General features: G+C 38.3%; 1 protein-coding gene across 2 annotated transcripts in view; it reads right to left on the bottom strand.

Annotated features, from left to right (window-relative positions):
• HOOK3 (hook microtubule tethering protein 3) overlaps positions 1-17,081 on the bottom strand; it is a 120,415-nt gene that overhangs the window by 22,881 nt on the left and 80,453 nt on the right. The window contains exons 15-18 of one of the 2 annotated variants that reach the window (XM_047717228.1): positions 16,934-17,074; positions 6,781-6,868; positions 4,293-4,298; positions 1,385-1,419 (exon numbers count right to left, since the gene is read on the bottom strand). In XM_047717228.1, the coding sequence (XP_047573184.1) occupies positions 1,385-1,419; positions 4,293-4,298; positions 6,781-6,868; positions 16,934-17,074 (270 nt within the window). The remainder of the gene's footprint in view (positions 1-1,384; positions 1,420-4,292; positions 4,299-6,780; positions 6,869-16,933; positions 17,075-17,081) is intronic. The other variant, XM_047717229.1, reaches the window with a different exon arrangement.

Raw genomic sequence — 17,081 nt, 5'->3', positions numbered from 1 at the left:
GCTGACCTCCCTGATTTTAGACATGTAGTGTCAAGAACTGGAAGAAGATACATTTCTGCTTTCTTTTTAGTCACCCAGTTTGTGGTAATTTGTTATGGAAGCCACTAGAGACTAACAGGCTTCATCCTCAATAATAAATTCTTCTTGATGAAGATATTTACCATGTAAATGAACACAGAACAACGGTTCTATTGTATGAACAATGGACTGTTGTATGAAACAACAGGTATTCCTTTTTTTTTTTTTTTTAACAATAGAGAAATGGTTAAGAAAAAAGGACAGAATTCAGGACTGAATTCTAACTCTAGGTAACCCCACAATGGCTAGAAGGCAACATTTTTTCTTCTGTTAGCGCATTAAGAATCTGCCCCTTGTTATACTTGCCAGCAAGTGTCAGTACCTGGGATTATCTCACTTTTCCCATATTACCCCCACCCCCAAAAAAGATAGCATGAGACAAACTGCTCATATAAAAAATTATAGAAATTTTTTTCCAATCATAGTAGAAGAAGTCAAAATTATCTCTGTGATACCGAGGATGTCTGGTTTACCATAGTGGAACACTGTTAACACCCCCAACAGGCTAGCAATTCATGGCCACCATACATTCAATGTTCGTTAGGAGAGTGCTGCTAAAAACTGATAGGAAGGATTAAAATTGTTACTGGGAGTGAGGAAAATCACAAAACATTCCTAATGATGTCAACCTCAGCTAAAGATAAAGATGGATAAAGATTTCTTCTTCATAAGAAAACAAACGTAATATTTTAAAATTTATTTCATTTTTTAGGTTAAAAAGTCACTTTCAAATATATTTGTAACTCAAGGAAATGTCTGAAAATCTGCTACTGATAAGCTCTGTAGTACTTTAAAACTTCACTTAAAAAGGAAGACTGAGCTGCCTATACTCTAGAGCTGGCAAACTACAGTCTCTGGGCCAAATTCAGCCAGCTGCCTGTTCTTGTATAAAGTTTTACAGAACAGTCACAACATTAATCTATAGCCTATGGCTGCTTTCAAACTATGAAGCAACATGATTGTGACACAGACCATGGTTTACAAAGCCTAAGGTAACTGCTAGCTGGCCCTTTACAGAAAAAGGTTCCTGCTTCCTGATCTATAGTGTCTCAAACTCCTAGTTATAAATACTACCACAAACACATAAAACTCTGGAGTCTTAGGAGAAAACAGTTCTAAAGCAGTACTTATTTTGACTTAAGGACACTGGGTGGAGATGACCCTTTAGACAATAAATAAGTCTTATAATTTCCTGTATCTTCAGGGGCCACCTGTGCCATTGCCTAAATACTCTGTAACCACCTAACAAAATACTTCTATTTCACTGGAGGATAGGAGAATGAGACTCAACAGCTTTTATACTTACAGATGTTCTTCAAGCTTCTTTTTTAGAAGAACTGACTGAAAATGGAAAATAAAATAAATTTATTTAACAGTTTAACTAACAAAATTATTTTTTAAAAATAAAGAGTACAGTAGTAACTGACCCTGAATGAGTTCTCAGTTAAGTTCTCTGGTCAAAGAGCTCAAAATAGACAATGTACCTAAGTCTATTTCTCTCATTCTCTCTCTCTCTCTTTTTAAGATTTTATTTATTCACTTGTCAGAGAGAGAGAGAGAGAGAGAGAGAGAAAACACAAGCAGGGGGAGCAGCAGGCAGAGGGAGAAGCAGACTCCCTGCTGAGCAGAGAGTCTGATGCTGGGCTCATCCCAAGGCCTTGGGATCATGACCTGAGCCGAAGGCAGCCATTTAACCAACTGAGCCACCCAGGTGTGCCCCTATTTCTCTTTTGATTGGAGAGAGAGCAGACCATGAGTGATAGCAATCAGTATAAAATACCTAGAAACTGCATATCTGAAGTTTTTACAGTCAAGAAGAACTGGAAAGGGGTGCCTGGGTGGCGCAGGTATTAAGCATATGCGTTAGGCTCAGGTCATGACTGGGATCAAGCCCTGAGTCAGGCTCTTTGCTCAGTGGAGAGCCTGCTGCTCCCCCTACTTGTGCTGTTTCTCACTATATCTCTCTGTGTCCAAAAAAAAAAAAAAAAAAAAAAAGTAATAAAAAGGCCACTTATACACAGACCTAATATTCCTGGACCCAATAGGCAGGTAGAATTCTAATAATAATAGATTTTTTTTTCCCTAACATACTTTTTTTTTTTTTTTAAAGATTTTTATTTATTTGACAGAGATCACAAGTAGGCAGAGAGGCAGGCAGAGAGAAAGAGGAGGAAGCAGGCTCCCTGCTGAGCAGAGAGCCTGATGCGGGACTCCATCCCAGGACCCTGAGATCATGACCTGAGCTAAAGGTAGAGGCTTTAACCACTAGCCACCCAGGCACCCCCCAACATACTTTTCATCGACTATATTATTCTCCTTGCATCATGGTAGAGACTGGGATCAATGCCAAAAACACTGACTTACTCAAGAGATTTCTGAATATGCACACAAGTAATTCATGTGATTGTATGGGAATGTGAAGGACGCTGTATGCACAGAATTTAATTTACTTAAGAATGAAGCTTTGGCTGGAGATTTTTAAAAAACTCTCCTGGTGAGGTGCCTGGGTGGCTTAGTCACTCAAGCATCCGACTCTTGATTTGGGCTCCTTGCTCAGCAGGGAGTCTGCTTGAGGACTCTCTCTCTAAAATAAATAAAATCTTAAAAAAATAATAAAAATAAAGTCTCCTGGGGTGGGGTGTCTGGGTGGATCAGTGGGTCGAGCCTCTGCCTTCGGCTGGGTCGTGATCTTGGGGTCCTGGGATGGAGCCCTCCATTGGGCTTTCTGCTCAGAGGGGGGCCTGCTCCTGCACACCTGCCTCTCTGCCTACTTGTGATCTATCAAGTAAATGAAAGAAAGAAAGAAAGAAAAAAGTCTCCTGGCATGCTTGGGTGGCTCAGTCGGTTAAGCACCTGACTCTTAATTTTGGCTCAGGTCATGATCTCAGGATTGTGAGACTGAGCCCTGTGGTGGCTAGCACTGGGTGTGGAGCCTGCTTAAAATTCTTCCTCTCCCCCTATGTCACATGTGTGCTCTTTCTCTCCCAAAACACACACACACACACACAGTCACCCAAAAAGCAGATGAGAATTGGCCTAAAAAATAAAAAAATAAAAAAATAAAATAATAATAATAATGGCATTCTATAAAGGACCACTAGGTTTTGTAACTAAACTTAAAACTTGTAAGGTACATATTATTAATGAGTTCTATGAAACATTCCATTTTGAGAGAAATTCAGCCAAACCCAATTAATGTAGGCTTTTAAAACAAATTGTCCAGTCAGTCAATAGCAGCAGTGATGGGGGGAAAAAACCTCCACAGTGAGTTTTCTGATTTTCAGTCACCTTATTTAAATATGATTTCTATAATTGTTTATTCAAGTCCATTTTAACACAGCTCTGGAATATATCAAATTTACTTCTTTGTTCAGTATGTAAACTACACCAAGATCAATGGACTACAAGACTCCCATCAGTGCTTCCCCCAAATATAAAAGAAAGGCAGTAACTCTGTTAATTTTCAGTTATCGCTTTGTTCATTCTTTTGTACAGATGGTAAAATGCAAATACTTTTTTAAGTACCTTAACCGTAATTTTGCATTTATGTTTTGACTGGGCGCTAGCAAAATTAGTTTTAACTGAGATAATACATAATAATCATTCTCCTGAATGGTTAATACAGTAGGCACCGCAGTCTCATGTTAATCTCACCACTATGAGCCATATCAGCCCATCTGACAGGTGAAGAAGGTGAGACTGGGGAGACATTCACTAGCTTTCAAGTGGCAGACCCAAAATTAAAATCCCAGGTCTGGGAAAAACAAAAGAAAGCAAAAAAAACAATATACCCCAAAACAAACCCAGGCCTGCCAGACTCCAAAATTTGTGCATGGTCTTTACTCCCATGCTTCCTACACTCCACCACCTCTCCAATGAAGACCGTTACTATTAAAGGAGGTGGCAGGAGGAGGCCAGATTGCAACAGGAAGCTCCAAAATAATTTATAAAAATGTACTAATTATAACAAGGAGGCAGAGCAGGAGTGGGATGGGGGGAACAAATAAGAGCAGAGGTCTTTTGGCTTGACTTGTTTTCAATATCCTTTAAATATCTTAAGTGTAAAGGACATAAACTTGTAAGGAAAATAACATAATTATTTGCATAGAATTCCCATAATTAAAAAATTTCAATACCATCAACTATGATGGAAGAGAATGTATATAAAAAAAAATTTGCTCAATATATAGAAATGAATAGGAAGCCATACTTACAATAGCCTTTTGAGCAGAAACCATGCCAAGAGACAGAGAGGACATATTAGTATGAAGCAAATACAGCAGCCAAGAGAAGGAACGATTTAGTAATTCATGAACATAAGCAAAAATTATGCATGTTTTTTTTCAAAAATGTACATTTTTCTTTCTTCTATGGTCTCCTCATCCTGTCTTGTTCTCTTGAGTTTTATACACTGTGGCTAGCTCATATTATCCATATGACTGGATTTAAGAATGCTTTTCTGCTTCCATGCTAAAAATAAATGACATAAAAATAATAATAAAAATGTGTAAACCGTCCTACTGACTTAAGGTCACATGAAAGGACTATGCTTTTGGTAATAGAAATGGGCAGAAATTACGCTATTCTTTAGAGGGGACCAGTTCCATTTGGCCAGTTGTTCTACATACTACCTGGTATTCCTGAGATGCGACACCACAGGTGAGTGGAAGAGAAGATGAAAACATCAAACATTTGCTGGATTTGAGTCCTATCACAATAAGGAAAGTTCCTATCTGAATCTTTTCTATATATATAAAAGAACTCTAAGGGAATATCTAAGAAGTTAGAGTAACACCTCTCTAGCATCTGGGCAGTCAAATAAATTGACTAACTTAGGCAAATAGTACTTTCATGGCTGGCATCTCACTTCTGAAGTATGTTCTCTTTAAGTAATGGCACAGAGCATAGTTAATCAGATTTGATTACCACAGGGATACCTATGCAAAATTATTGTTTACAGAACAAACTCCTTCTGAATGTTCTAACACAAATAAGAGAATCAAGCACATATGGCAGCTATCTCTGTAACACTAAGGCGGAGCTGACACTGATGTCCTGCCACTCTAACTTCCCATGTACCACATGCCCTTCCCCTTTCTCCTATAACAAATCAACAAAAAGTCTCCTCAAAGTTTGAGAGACCAAGTGATTTCACTGAAGAAATCACTTAGGTTCATCTCGAAGACAATCTTAGTTAAGCCTTCTAAGTATTTTAATACACTAATGTTGGTTTTGCTTCATCTCTTTCTTGCCTACCATTCTGGATTAGAAAAACACTTTTAAAAAGTAAACCGTAACATTTCAAACTAGTTCTATTTTAATAAGGGAATAGAGTAGTTTAGATGTTGGTGATAATTTTAAGAACTAGGAATCAATTTGGGGTCTAAGAAGGACTACCCACACATTAATGAAAGGATAAACCAAAACCAGAGATCTTAGAAAGAACATACTACCAATAGAAGATAGCTATAGGTTTATGAAACTCATAAAATCAGATCAATGATGAGCTATTTAGATCTAATATTCACAGGTTTTAAGTAATATGCTGGTTCAACACCCCTTCATTGGTTTCTTTCATTTTCATACCCTCTTACATTACTAAGACTGGATAGAAATGATATACCTATAGTTTTGATGATTCTCCAAAAAGCAACTATGTAGAGGTTTATACAACTATGTAAAGGGTTATACTCAAAGGCCAGAGTTTATAGCAAATTACACTAGCAATAATAAAAGAACCAACTGTCTGAAGCAAAGATTGGTCACTAAAATTAAGGTTTTTTTTTTCCCCCTCTTTACACTAATTTTGAACACTATAGCTGCGGTTCTACCGTATACTGCTTACTAAAAGGAAAGGATTTGCAAAATTTATTCACACTTTCATCAGAAACTGACTACTATGTGCTACATGAGCATTGTGGTAATTCAGACAGCATGAGAAGATTAAAGTCCATCTAGTTCTGGCTCAACATGTTTACTATATTCTAATGCAACCATGACAGTCAAGCAGGCAAGGCTATGACAGATACGCAGAGTATAAGGGAATATTAAAATAAAAGAAGGTCTGTGAACTTCTATTTGTGTGGGGCTGGCCTGGGGTAGCAAGAGGATTCAGAAATTCAGGGATGGTTATTTCTAAGGATAGCATTATTTTTGAAAATATCAATTATACATAAAAAATTTCTACTTGAACATGCCAAATTTCTAACAGCACTGTTGTTGTTATTGGCCAGAGGGAAAAAACCCTGAACTCTGAAGATTGAGACAAACACATTTATAACACAAAGCCTCAGGGCGCCTCGCTGGCTCAGTCAGAAGAGCATGCGACTTCTTGATCTCAGGATTGTGAGTGTGAGCCCCACAATGGGAGTAAGGAACTTAAATGAATAAATAAAAACTTAAAGAAAAAATCCTAGTTTTCCCACTTCCTAAAACAAACAAAAAAACTCCACAATGCCTCAGTCAACTCCTTAGCTAATAACTACAAATAAACTTCCAATTTCCAGCACAGTGATTCCAATCAGTACAATGAAGTACTGTCTGGTCCTTTCATTAAGGAATGTTAGTAATAGGAAAGTATTGCTTCTTTTCTATAACCAATATAATTGTAAATTATTCTGATAGAGACAATCAAATAAAAAACAGAACTTATAGCTTTTCTTAACACTGTGAAACTACTGGTTGGTACATATTAAAACTTACATCTTCTGCTTTTGAGCCTTGATCCTGTAAAGATTTTTGCAATTCTTCAACTTGTGACTGTACTTCCAGAAGTCTTTGATTCACCAACCTAGAAATCAACTGTATATTAATTTTCCAAGTTCAGACTTACTTTTATCTTCTCCCTAGGTTGTCATGTTGGTTAGAAAGGCAGTATAATTAACAAAACAAACCCTCATGTTAAGATAGTAGTGCAGTTCACTGTTTTGGCTATTTTTTTGTTTTACTTGAAATTTCTATGATGATTTCAAGTATGGTAGTTTAGTGGACATATTTTGTTGCCCCAATGTGCTTATATACACCTAATTATATGAAGCTCATGTAAATACATTTATTGAAACTATGTGTCAGGCACTATGCTCAGCACTGCGCTAAAAGATCCCCATAGTGAAGGAATTCAGTAGGGAAGCAAAATGTTAAAATACAAGATAAATACTAATACAAGATAAATACTTCCACATAGCACACAGAAGTACCAAAAAGGAATAATGACTGCTTGAAGCAGAAAGAACTTTATCTAATCATGTGGAGGAGTTAGGCTTGACTGAGACTAGAACAAGAAATAAAATACTTAAGCGATTAAGAGTGGAAAGCAGATTTAAAACAGAGAATTCACCATGTCCTAATCACACAAAAAATGAGAGGTTATTGTGACTTTAAAAATGGCATGTCTAGAGCCTACTTTAAAAAAAAAAAAAAAATTCTTTAAAAAAGGGGACGCCTAGCTGGCTCAGTCAGTAAAGCATGTGACTCTTTATTTCAGGGTTGTGAGTTCAAGTTCCATGTTGGGCATGGAGCCTACTTAAAATTAATAATAAATAATAAATAACTAAATAAATAACATTCTTTAAGAACAACATGTCTAAAGACTAAATTATGAGGGAAAGAATGGCTAGAGATTAAACCAGAGAAGAGGAGAGGTTGGGTATAACCATGCACGAATGCAAAAGTATTTAGAACTTATCTTAAAATCTGGCTGAAATGGAACAACCCACCCAGCCTTTAAAACAATGTTGATTCTGGAGCTCAGAAATTCTCTAAGTCAATTATGATTGACTTGGTTCCCTAATCTTGGGCAATCACCCTAAAGGACTGCAAGAAGGGTGAAACTTAGACAACATTTTAGAGCACACTGGTAGGCGAGAGGAAGATGTTATTAAAAAGGTCAAAGTGAAGGCATGAAGACCAGGAGGAGGCTACCACAGTTATTAATAAGTATGCCTGAAAGAGGAGGTAACAAGGATGAAATCTATCTAAAGGGCAAAAGAATACAAGGAAGAAAAACACTAAAGATTTCGGTTTGAATTACTGAAAAACATTTAATGAAGGGAATTCAGGAGAAACAGGTTGAGAAGGGAAGATAAACTTATTTTCTATTTGTTGAAAATGCAGAGCCTAGAGATATCTGTCAGACAGCTAGACCTCTGTGTCTGAAGCACAAAGAGAAATCTGTGTTGAAAATATAGATGTGAGAGCCATTTGGAGTTAACTGAGCCATAAGCAAAAATAATACTAACTAGAAAGATTGTGAAGAAGAGTGTAAAAGAGAACAAAGAGGGACACCTGGGTGGCTCAGTTGGTTAAGCAGCTGCCTTCGGCTCAGGTCATGATCCCAGCATCCTGGGATCGAGTCCCACATCAGGCTCCTTGCTCGTCAGGGAGCCTGCTTCTCCCTCTGCCTCTGCCTGCCATTCTGTCTGCCTGTGCTCGCTCTCTCTCCCTCTCTCTCTCTGACAAATAAATAAATAAAATCTTAAAAAAAAAAAAAAAAAAAAAAAAAGAGTACAAAGATGTCCATGGCAGGTCACCAATCACAGGGTAGAAAGAGGAGCTTCACCCTGAAGAGAATTAGGAGAAACATAAGAGAGTTGTGTTAACTGAAATTAAAAAAAAAAGTTTAAGGAAGGGGAAAATGTACAACGACAATGAATACAATAGACATGAGGTAAGATAAAGTCTTGAATGCTCCTACTGGATTGGCCATTTAAGCGAGGACTGGTGATTTTAGGAGGAAACACATTAGTGAAATGGTAGAATGGCAGAACTACCTCAAATTAAGGACAAAACAGGGCAATGAATTTTTATAATCTAAACAGTCAGAAAATTCAATAAGCAATTTTTTTTTTTTACTAAGTAAACTGTAATTCTTACCATAAATGTTCCAAGTTCTGTGACTAGTGAAAATCACAGTAAAAATTCAATTAAATCTATAATAATAACTGATGTTTTTCAAATCAAAGGATAGAAAATTTGGGTGCTTTTTAAATGGTGAAGGAATTACCTAAAAATCCATACTCAATGTGGGGAGATACGTAAATACATTACTAGTGACACTGTAACTTTGTTCCATCTTTTCAGAAAGTAATACGAAAAATATATTTCAAACTATTAGAGTATTTCAACCATCCACCTTAGCCATTTTTGAAATTATTTAATAAAAAAATACTGTGGTAATTAACATAATGTATACTAAATCCGTATCAAGATATTCCTAGACAACTCAGATGTCTAGTGAGAGGGAATAGACAATCACAGCAATAGAACTGTTGAAGTGTGAATTATGCACAGAGGAATGAAGATATACAAATATAAGTGGAAAAAATATGAGTTCATCTTTTTTCAAAAAATGCAACTTCAAAAAAAATAATAAATGAGCATTATAATACCTACTTCATGGTGTTGTTTAGAAGAGTAAGATAATATACAGACTGTTCAGCACAGTACCTGTACATAACAGGCACTCTATAAATGTGAATTGCCTCTAATCTCCCTTCAGAGATTTAGTTAGTTCACATCCTAAGTAAAGTCTACTTACATATAATTGTCAGGAGGTATAGGAAGAGGGTGAGTTTGAGATCATAATACTCTCAGTGGGAAGGGAACAAGATCATGTATGTATACTTTGACAAAGAAGTGTATTGTGAGGGTCAGCAAGTTATTACAGATTTTAAAACAGGCAAGTTACTGGGAAAACTAATTGGAAAGAATTGTGGAGGTTTACGACAACCCTTTCCTTCTGACAGACAATATATTGATGGTGAACAAATTGAATTTAAAAGATTCAGTGGAATCAGAGATTAAGAACTAGAGATTAAGTTAGAGACAAGGTCCTGTAAATTCTTATTAAACTCCATTAAGAACAAACTTAGGGAAAAAGCGTTCCATGAGGGGAAGACAGAAAAAAATGTTTTGCAAACATGGCAAAAGAGAAACTGAAAAGAAAGAGGGTATGGAGGGGTGTCTGGGTGGCTCAGTGGGTTGAAGCCTCTGCCTTTGGCTCAGGTAATGATCTCAGGGTCCTGGGATCGAGCCCCGCATTGGGCTCTCTGCTCCACGGAGAGCCTGCTTCCTCCTCTCTCTCTGCCTGCCTCCCTGCATACTTGTGATCTCTGTCAAATAAATACATAAAAATAAAAAAAAATCTTAAAAAAAAAAAAAAGAAAGAAAGAGGGTATGGATGGGGTGCTTGGCTGGCTCAGTTGGTGGAGCATGCGGCTCTTGCTCTCGGGTTTAGTCAAGCCCCATGCTCAGTGTAGAGATTGTTTAAAAATAAAAACCTTAGAAACAAAAACAAAAAAAGGTATGGATTACGTAGAGGCTTTGAATTTAGGTAGCCTGGGTCTGAGACCAAATTCCCTCACCTGTAAAACTTTAATAAAGATAAGACTACATACTTAAAATGAATAGCACAATATATGGAACAAACAAAACCTTAATAAACATTAGCTGCTATTATTATTGTTGTTCTAGGTTACATATGGTCATACTACAAAGGCAAGTTATCAATCTGTACTGTAATTCAAGCAAAAGGTCTGCTGGGAAGATGGCAGAGTAGGAGGGTCCTAAGCTTGCCACATCCCACATATGACAACAGCTAGCTACAACTAGATACCACCACAGGAGTGTAAATAACCCAGGAAACAACTTGAAAACTGGCAGAACAAACTTCACAACTAAAGGTACAGAAGAGGTCCCACTGAAGAAGGTAGGAAGGGCAAAGTCACAGTTTGGGAGCAAAACAGACCATGACTGCCCATAGTGGGGAGGGAGCCAGTAGCATGAAGGGTGGAAAACACACTTTCACCAGGGAGCCCTGAATAGGAAGGACGGATCTCTGTAATATTTGACTTTCAAAGTGAGAGAGGCTGAGTTTCCTGAGTTCTTAAAGCCAGCAAGACTTAAAGCCTGGAATTTAAAAAACTGGTGAGCTCGGCTCTGGTAGAACCCTGACTGCAACAGGAAGCAGTGCCCCAGCCCTTAAAGACACAGCATGACCAAGGGTAGTGTAGATATAGCACAGAACCAGCACTTTGAAACACCGAGGGCGGACTAGAGGGAGTGATTTGCCCATCTCTGAATGTGGCCCGGAGAAACAGGGATCATGCAGAGACCCTTCCAGGAATAGAGGAACTGGCAGACACCATTTCCCTCTCCCTGTCCCCCAGCAAACACATAGCCACCACTCCTACCTAATTTGTACCAACCACTGCTCCATGGTTCCGCCCTTCCCAGTCACACTCCCCTTAAGCCCAGGGCTGCAGCACATCAATAACCCCCACCCCACCGCCATCCAGAAAACTTGTGCAAACCCTGCCAACCTCTCATCTCCCATCTCCCAACTTGTGTGTTTTGTGGGACCTCTGGTCTCATTTGTGGGTCAGATCTCATTTCACAAGCACACCACTGCACACCTTGTTAAAACACTCCCCACCCCTGCTGGGGACCAAACACTGTCCACAATACGCAAAGAAAGCCTCTAAAGGCAACTGGAATGAAGGAAAAAGAGGTCAAGACTCAATAGCAGAGCACACACGTAGGAGATGCACCCTGAAGTGCCAGGCCCTGGGGAATAGGCAACACTGCACTACAGGACCTCTTTCTCATTAGGCTGTTATCATTAGTAGCAAGAGAAGTAGCTGACTTTCCTAACAGAAATAGACACAGAAAGTAAGACAAAATGAGGAGACACAGAAATATGGGCCAAATGCAAGAACAGGACCAAACCACAACAAGAGGCCAAAGCAAAACAAATATATGTAATATGCCTGACGGAATGTAAGGTAGGAAACATAAAGATACTCATGGGACTTGATAAAAGAATGGAGGACATCAATGAGATCCTTCACACAGCATTAAAAGGAACCAATCAAAGGTGAAGTACACAATACATGAAATTAAAAATACACTTAATGGAATAAACAGCAGGCCAGATGAAGTGGAGGAACAAATTAATGACCTGAAAGAGCAATGGGAAATAACCAAACTAAGCCAAGGAGAGTAAAGAAAATTAAGCAAATTCAGGATAGCCTTCTGAAACTGGTGACTCCATCAAAGGTAATAACATCTATATGACAGGGATCTCAGAAGGAGAGAGAGATAAGAGGGCAGAAAATTTATTTGAAGAAATAGCTAAAAACTCCCCAAATTTGGGGAGGGTAACAGATATCCAGATCCAGGAGGCACAGAGAGCCCCCAAAAGTTCAACCCAAAAAGGTTCATACCAACACACATAAAATGGCAGGAAATAGGGATTAAAAAAAATTTTTTAAGCAGCAAGAAAAAACAGTTACATACAAGAGAAACCCCATAAAGCTATTGGTAGATTTCTCAGCAGAAACCTCACAGGACAGAAGGGTGGAATGATATTCCACATGCTGAAAGGGAAAAATCTGTAGCCAAGAATATTCTATCCCACAAGGCTATCATTCAGAATGGAAGGATAGATAGTTTCTCAGACAGAAACTAGAGGAATTCATGACCACTGAACCAGCCCTACAAGAAATATGAAAGGAGACTCTGAGTAGATAGGAAAGGCCATAAGGGAGTATGAGAAGTAAAAAACATAAAAGTAGTAAAAATAAGTATTTCTATAAAATTCAGTCAAGGGGTTCATGAAAGGATATAACACATGACACCATATGCCTAAAACATACAGTGGGACAGAGGAGTAAAAAATGGGTTTAAACTTAATATAGACTGCTATATGCAGAAGATATTATATACAAACTTAATGGTAACCACAAATCAAAAACCAATAATAGATATGCAAAGAATAAAGAGAAAGGAATCCAAATACATCATGAAAGAAAGCCAATAAACCATGAAATAGAGCAAGGGAAGAAAGGATCACAGAAAAACTATAGAAACAACCAAAAAACAAGTAACAAAACCAGCGATACATATTTATCAATAACTACACTGAATGTAAATGGGCTAAATGCTCCAATTAAAATACACAGGGTAACAGTAGATAGAAAAACAAGACCCATCTATATGCTGCTTACAGGAGACTCATTTGAGACCTAAAGACACTTGCGGATTGAAAGTTAGGGGATGGAGAAAGATTTATCGTGCAAATAGTTGTCAAAAGAAAGCCAGGGTAGCATTACTTATAATGGACAAAGTAGACTTTATTATTATTATTTTTAAAGATTTTATTTATTTGACAGAGAGAGATCACAAGTAGACAGAGAGGCAGGCAGAGAGAGAGAGAGAGAGGGAAGCAGGCTCCCCGCTTAGCAGAGAGCCCGACACGGGACTCGATCTCAGGACCCTGAGATCATGACCTGAGCCGAAGGCAGCGGCTTAACCCACTGGGCCACCCAGGCGACCCCAAAGTAGACTTTAAAATGAAGACTGCAGGGGCACCTGGGTGGCTCAGTTGTTTGGGCATCTGCCTTTGGCTCAGGTTTTGGTCTCAGGGTCCTGGGCTTGAGCACCGCGCTGGGCTCCCTGCTCAGCGAGAAGTCTGCTTCTCCTGCCCCTCACCCTGACTCATGCTTTCTTGCTCTCTCAAATAAGTAAAATCTTTATTTGAGAGAGAGAAAGCAAGAGAACAAGCAGGGAAAGGGAGAAGCAGGCATCCCGTTGAGTAGGGAACCTCATTCCAGGGCCTTGGGATCATGACCTGAGCTGAAGGCACACACGTAACCGACCAAGCCACCCAGGCACCCCTCAAATAAATAAACTCTTTAAAAAACAACAACAAAACGACTGTAACAAGAGACAAAGAAGGACCCTATATAAGGGGACAATCCAATGAGAGGATATAACAATTTAAAAAATTTATGCACCCAACATGGGAGAACCAAATACATAAAACAGTTAATAACCAAAAGAACTAATCTATAGTAATACAGTAATAGTAGGGGACTGCAACACCCACTTACATCAATGGACAGATCATCCAAACATAAACCATACACAAAAATAAGCTCAAAATGGATGGAAGACCTAAATGTCAGACCTAAAACCATAAAAATCCTTAAAGAGAGTGCAGGCAGTAATCTGACTTCAGCCATTGCAACATTTTTCTAGATATGTCTCGCGAAGCGGGGAAACAAAAGCAAAAACAAACTACTGGGACTACATCAAAATAAAAAGTTTCTGCACAGCAAAGCAAGCAAACAACAGAACTAAAAGATAACCTATGGAATGGGAGAAGATATTTTCAAAGGACATATCTGATAAAGAGTTAGTATCCTCGGGGCGCCTGGGTAGCTCAGTGGGTTAAGCCTTTGCCTTCTACTCGGGTCATGATCTCAGGGTCCTGGGATTGAGCCCCACATTGGGCTCTCTGCTCAGCAGGGAGCCTGCTTACCCCGATCTCTCTCTCTCTGTCAAATAAGTAAATAAAATCTTCAAAAAAAAAAAAAAAAAAAAAAAAAAAAAAAAAAAGAGTTAGTATCCAGAAGATACAGAAAACATATACAACACAACAACCAAAACCCAAAATATTCAATTTAAAAAAAGGGCAGAAGACACAAACAGACATTTCTTTTTTTAACATTTATTGATTTGAGAGAGTGAGCAAGTGAGCATGAGCAGGGGGAGGGGCAAAAGGGAGAGAGAGATATAAGCAGACTCCCCGCTCAGCAGGGAGCCTGATGTGGGGCTCAGTCTCAGGACCCTGAGATCATGACCCAAGCAGAAGTCTGCCACTTAACCAACCGAGCCTCCCAGGTGCCCCATGAACAGACATTTCTCCAAAGAAGACATCCAGATGGCCAAGAGATACATGACAAGATGCTCAACATCATTCATCATCAGGGAAATGCAGATCAAAACTACAATGAGATATCACCCCACACCTGTCAGAACGGTTAAAATCAAAGACATAGGAAACAAGTGTTGATGAGCAATGGAGAGAAAGGAACCCTCCCGCACTGTTGGCGGGAATGCAAACTGGTGCAGCCACCAAGGAAAACAGCATGGAGGTTCCTCAGAAAGTTAAAAATATAGCCACCCTATGATCCAGTAACTGCACTACTGGATATTTACCCCAAAATACAAAAATGTAATTCAACAGGATACACGCAGCCCGATGTTTACCGCAGCATTATTTACAACAGCCCAACTATGGAAGCAGCCAAATGCCCACTGATAGGTGAACAGATAAAGGAGAGGTGGTACATATACAATGGAATATTAGTTATAAAAAAGAATGAAGTCTTGCCATTTGTAATGACATCAGAGAGCTAGAGAGTATAATGTTAAGAGATGTAAGTCAGCCAGAGAAAGACAAATACTATATTTTATCCATATGTGAAATTTAAGAAACAAAACAAATAAGCAAAGGAAAGAAAAAAAAAGTCAAACCAAGAAACAGACTCTTACCATAAAGAACACACTGATGGTTTTCAGAAAGGAGGTGGGTGTGGGGATGGGGGAAAGAAGGGATTGGGATTAAAGAGTACATTGATCATGATGAAAAAATAAGAGAAGGTAAAATGATTAAAAAAGAGAGAGAGAGAACAAACAATACTAAGTTGTAAACAGCTGTAAATGCCATCAGGACTTGGGAGATAATCCATCACCTACAACATGAGTGCTGTTCAAATGACAAGTAGTTGTTTTGTTTCTGATGAGAGAAGGCCAATAACTATAAAGCCTGTGAGAAACAATGAAAAGCATTATAAAGGAAGTTGTGGGTGCTGATTCACTGGAAAAAAATTAGGGTACAGAGAAGGCCTTCCTGTAAGATGGTTAAAATATAGCCTAGAGGCAAAGGATGATGGTGTTGAACAGAGGGTGCTCTCACCATGGGACTGTGGGACTGGGAGCGGCTTTCTGCAACTCCCTTTTCTTCCTTTTTAAAAACCTTTTCTAAGTATTTTTAAAAAGTATTCATTCTCTATGCTCTAAGAATTCACACAAAACTGTTCTCCTTCTGTTTATGCTTAACTGTGCTCTAATAATTACTCTGGTATTTATACTGTTTGCCGATTCTACCTCAACAGCTTTAAAAATTAAAGTGCCAAGAAGGGCAGGACATGTAAAATTGTAAAAACAATGTGGACTCACAAGACTGACTCACAACTGGGAAGTGCCAAATCAATCGGGCATTATAAACAAAGAATCTGTAATATCAGGCAAACTATGAAACCATTAATAAAAATGTCAAATCCCTCAAAAATTATAGCACAGCACTACGGAAAGGAAAAGACACCATATGTTCGGTATCTAAGAAACATTTCCAGAAACGTAAAGAACCAAAAGACTTTCACAACAAAATATGAAAGTAATCCTTTCCAGAGTAAGCTACTGCTTTAAAGTAGTTTTGAATGACTGCATAATTCGATATACTGAAAACGTACAAGCAGAAAAGTGGTTTTCTTGTTTAATTTGCAGATTCTAAACCCTCATAATTGTTTATAAGATGAATGACATTTAAGGCTCACAAGAAATCAGTTTTTTTTTAAGTTCTTGTCCATTCAGTTATGATGGATCCTCTTTTTCTCACATCAACTGATCCTTCAACATATTAGCTTATAAAAACAGGGTAAACTTTATTAATCTAGTAATACATAGAACTGAAGTTGTTGTGGAAGACTGAATTAGTGATCAGACTCTTTTTTAATCCTCTACTTTTAATCAGCAAATAGAAAGGAAAAAGGGGAGGGGTCTGATATCATTCTGCTTGAAGAAATAAACAGGGAAATGCTGCTGTAAAGAGGCACAATACTTATCCACAAGTCTGTTCCTAAGTAGGAAAATAGATTAACCCCTCTCAACACGAAATGGAATAACACATTATCTGTATTCAAAATACAATTAAAATCTGTGCTTAAGGGAATCAACATCAAGGAAAACAGAGAAAACCTGTGCCACAATGCTGCCATCAACACACTCCTACCTGTTCTCTGTCTCCAGTTCATTCTTACGGAGATTTGCATCATCCAGAAGACTCTGCAATAAGGCGATTTTTTCATTGTCTGAACCCTCTTGGTTGATTTTTAACATCTTATTCTCATGCTGAAGACGAATAAGTTTCTCCCTGAATG

This window comes from Lutra lutra, chromosome 2 (genome assembly GCF_902655055.1).
Source record: "Lutra lutra chromosome 2, mLutLut1.2, whole genome shotgun sequence".
Lineage (NCBI taxonomy): Eukaryota > Metazoa > Chordata > Mammalia > Carnivora > Mustelidae > Lutra > Lutra lutra.
Note: the sequence above shows the minus strand (reverse complement) of the source record. Positions and strands in the feature narration are given on the sequence as shown.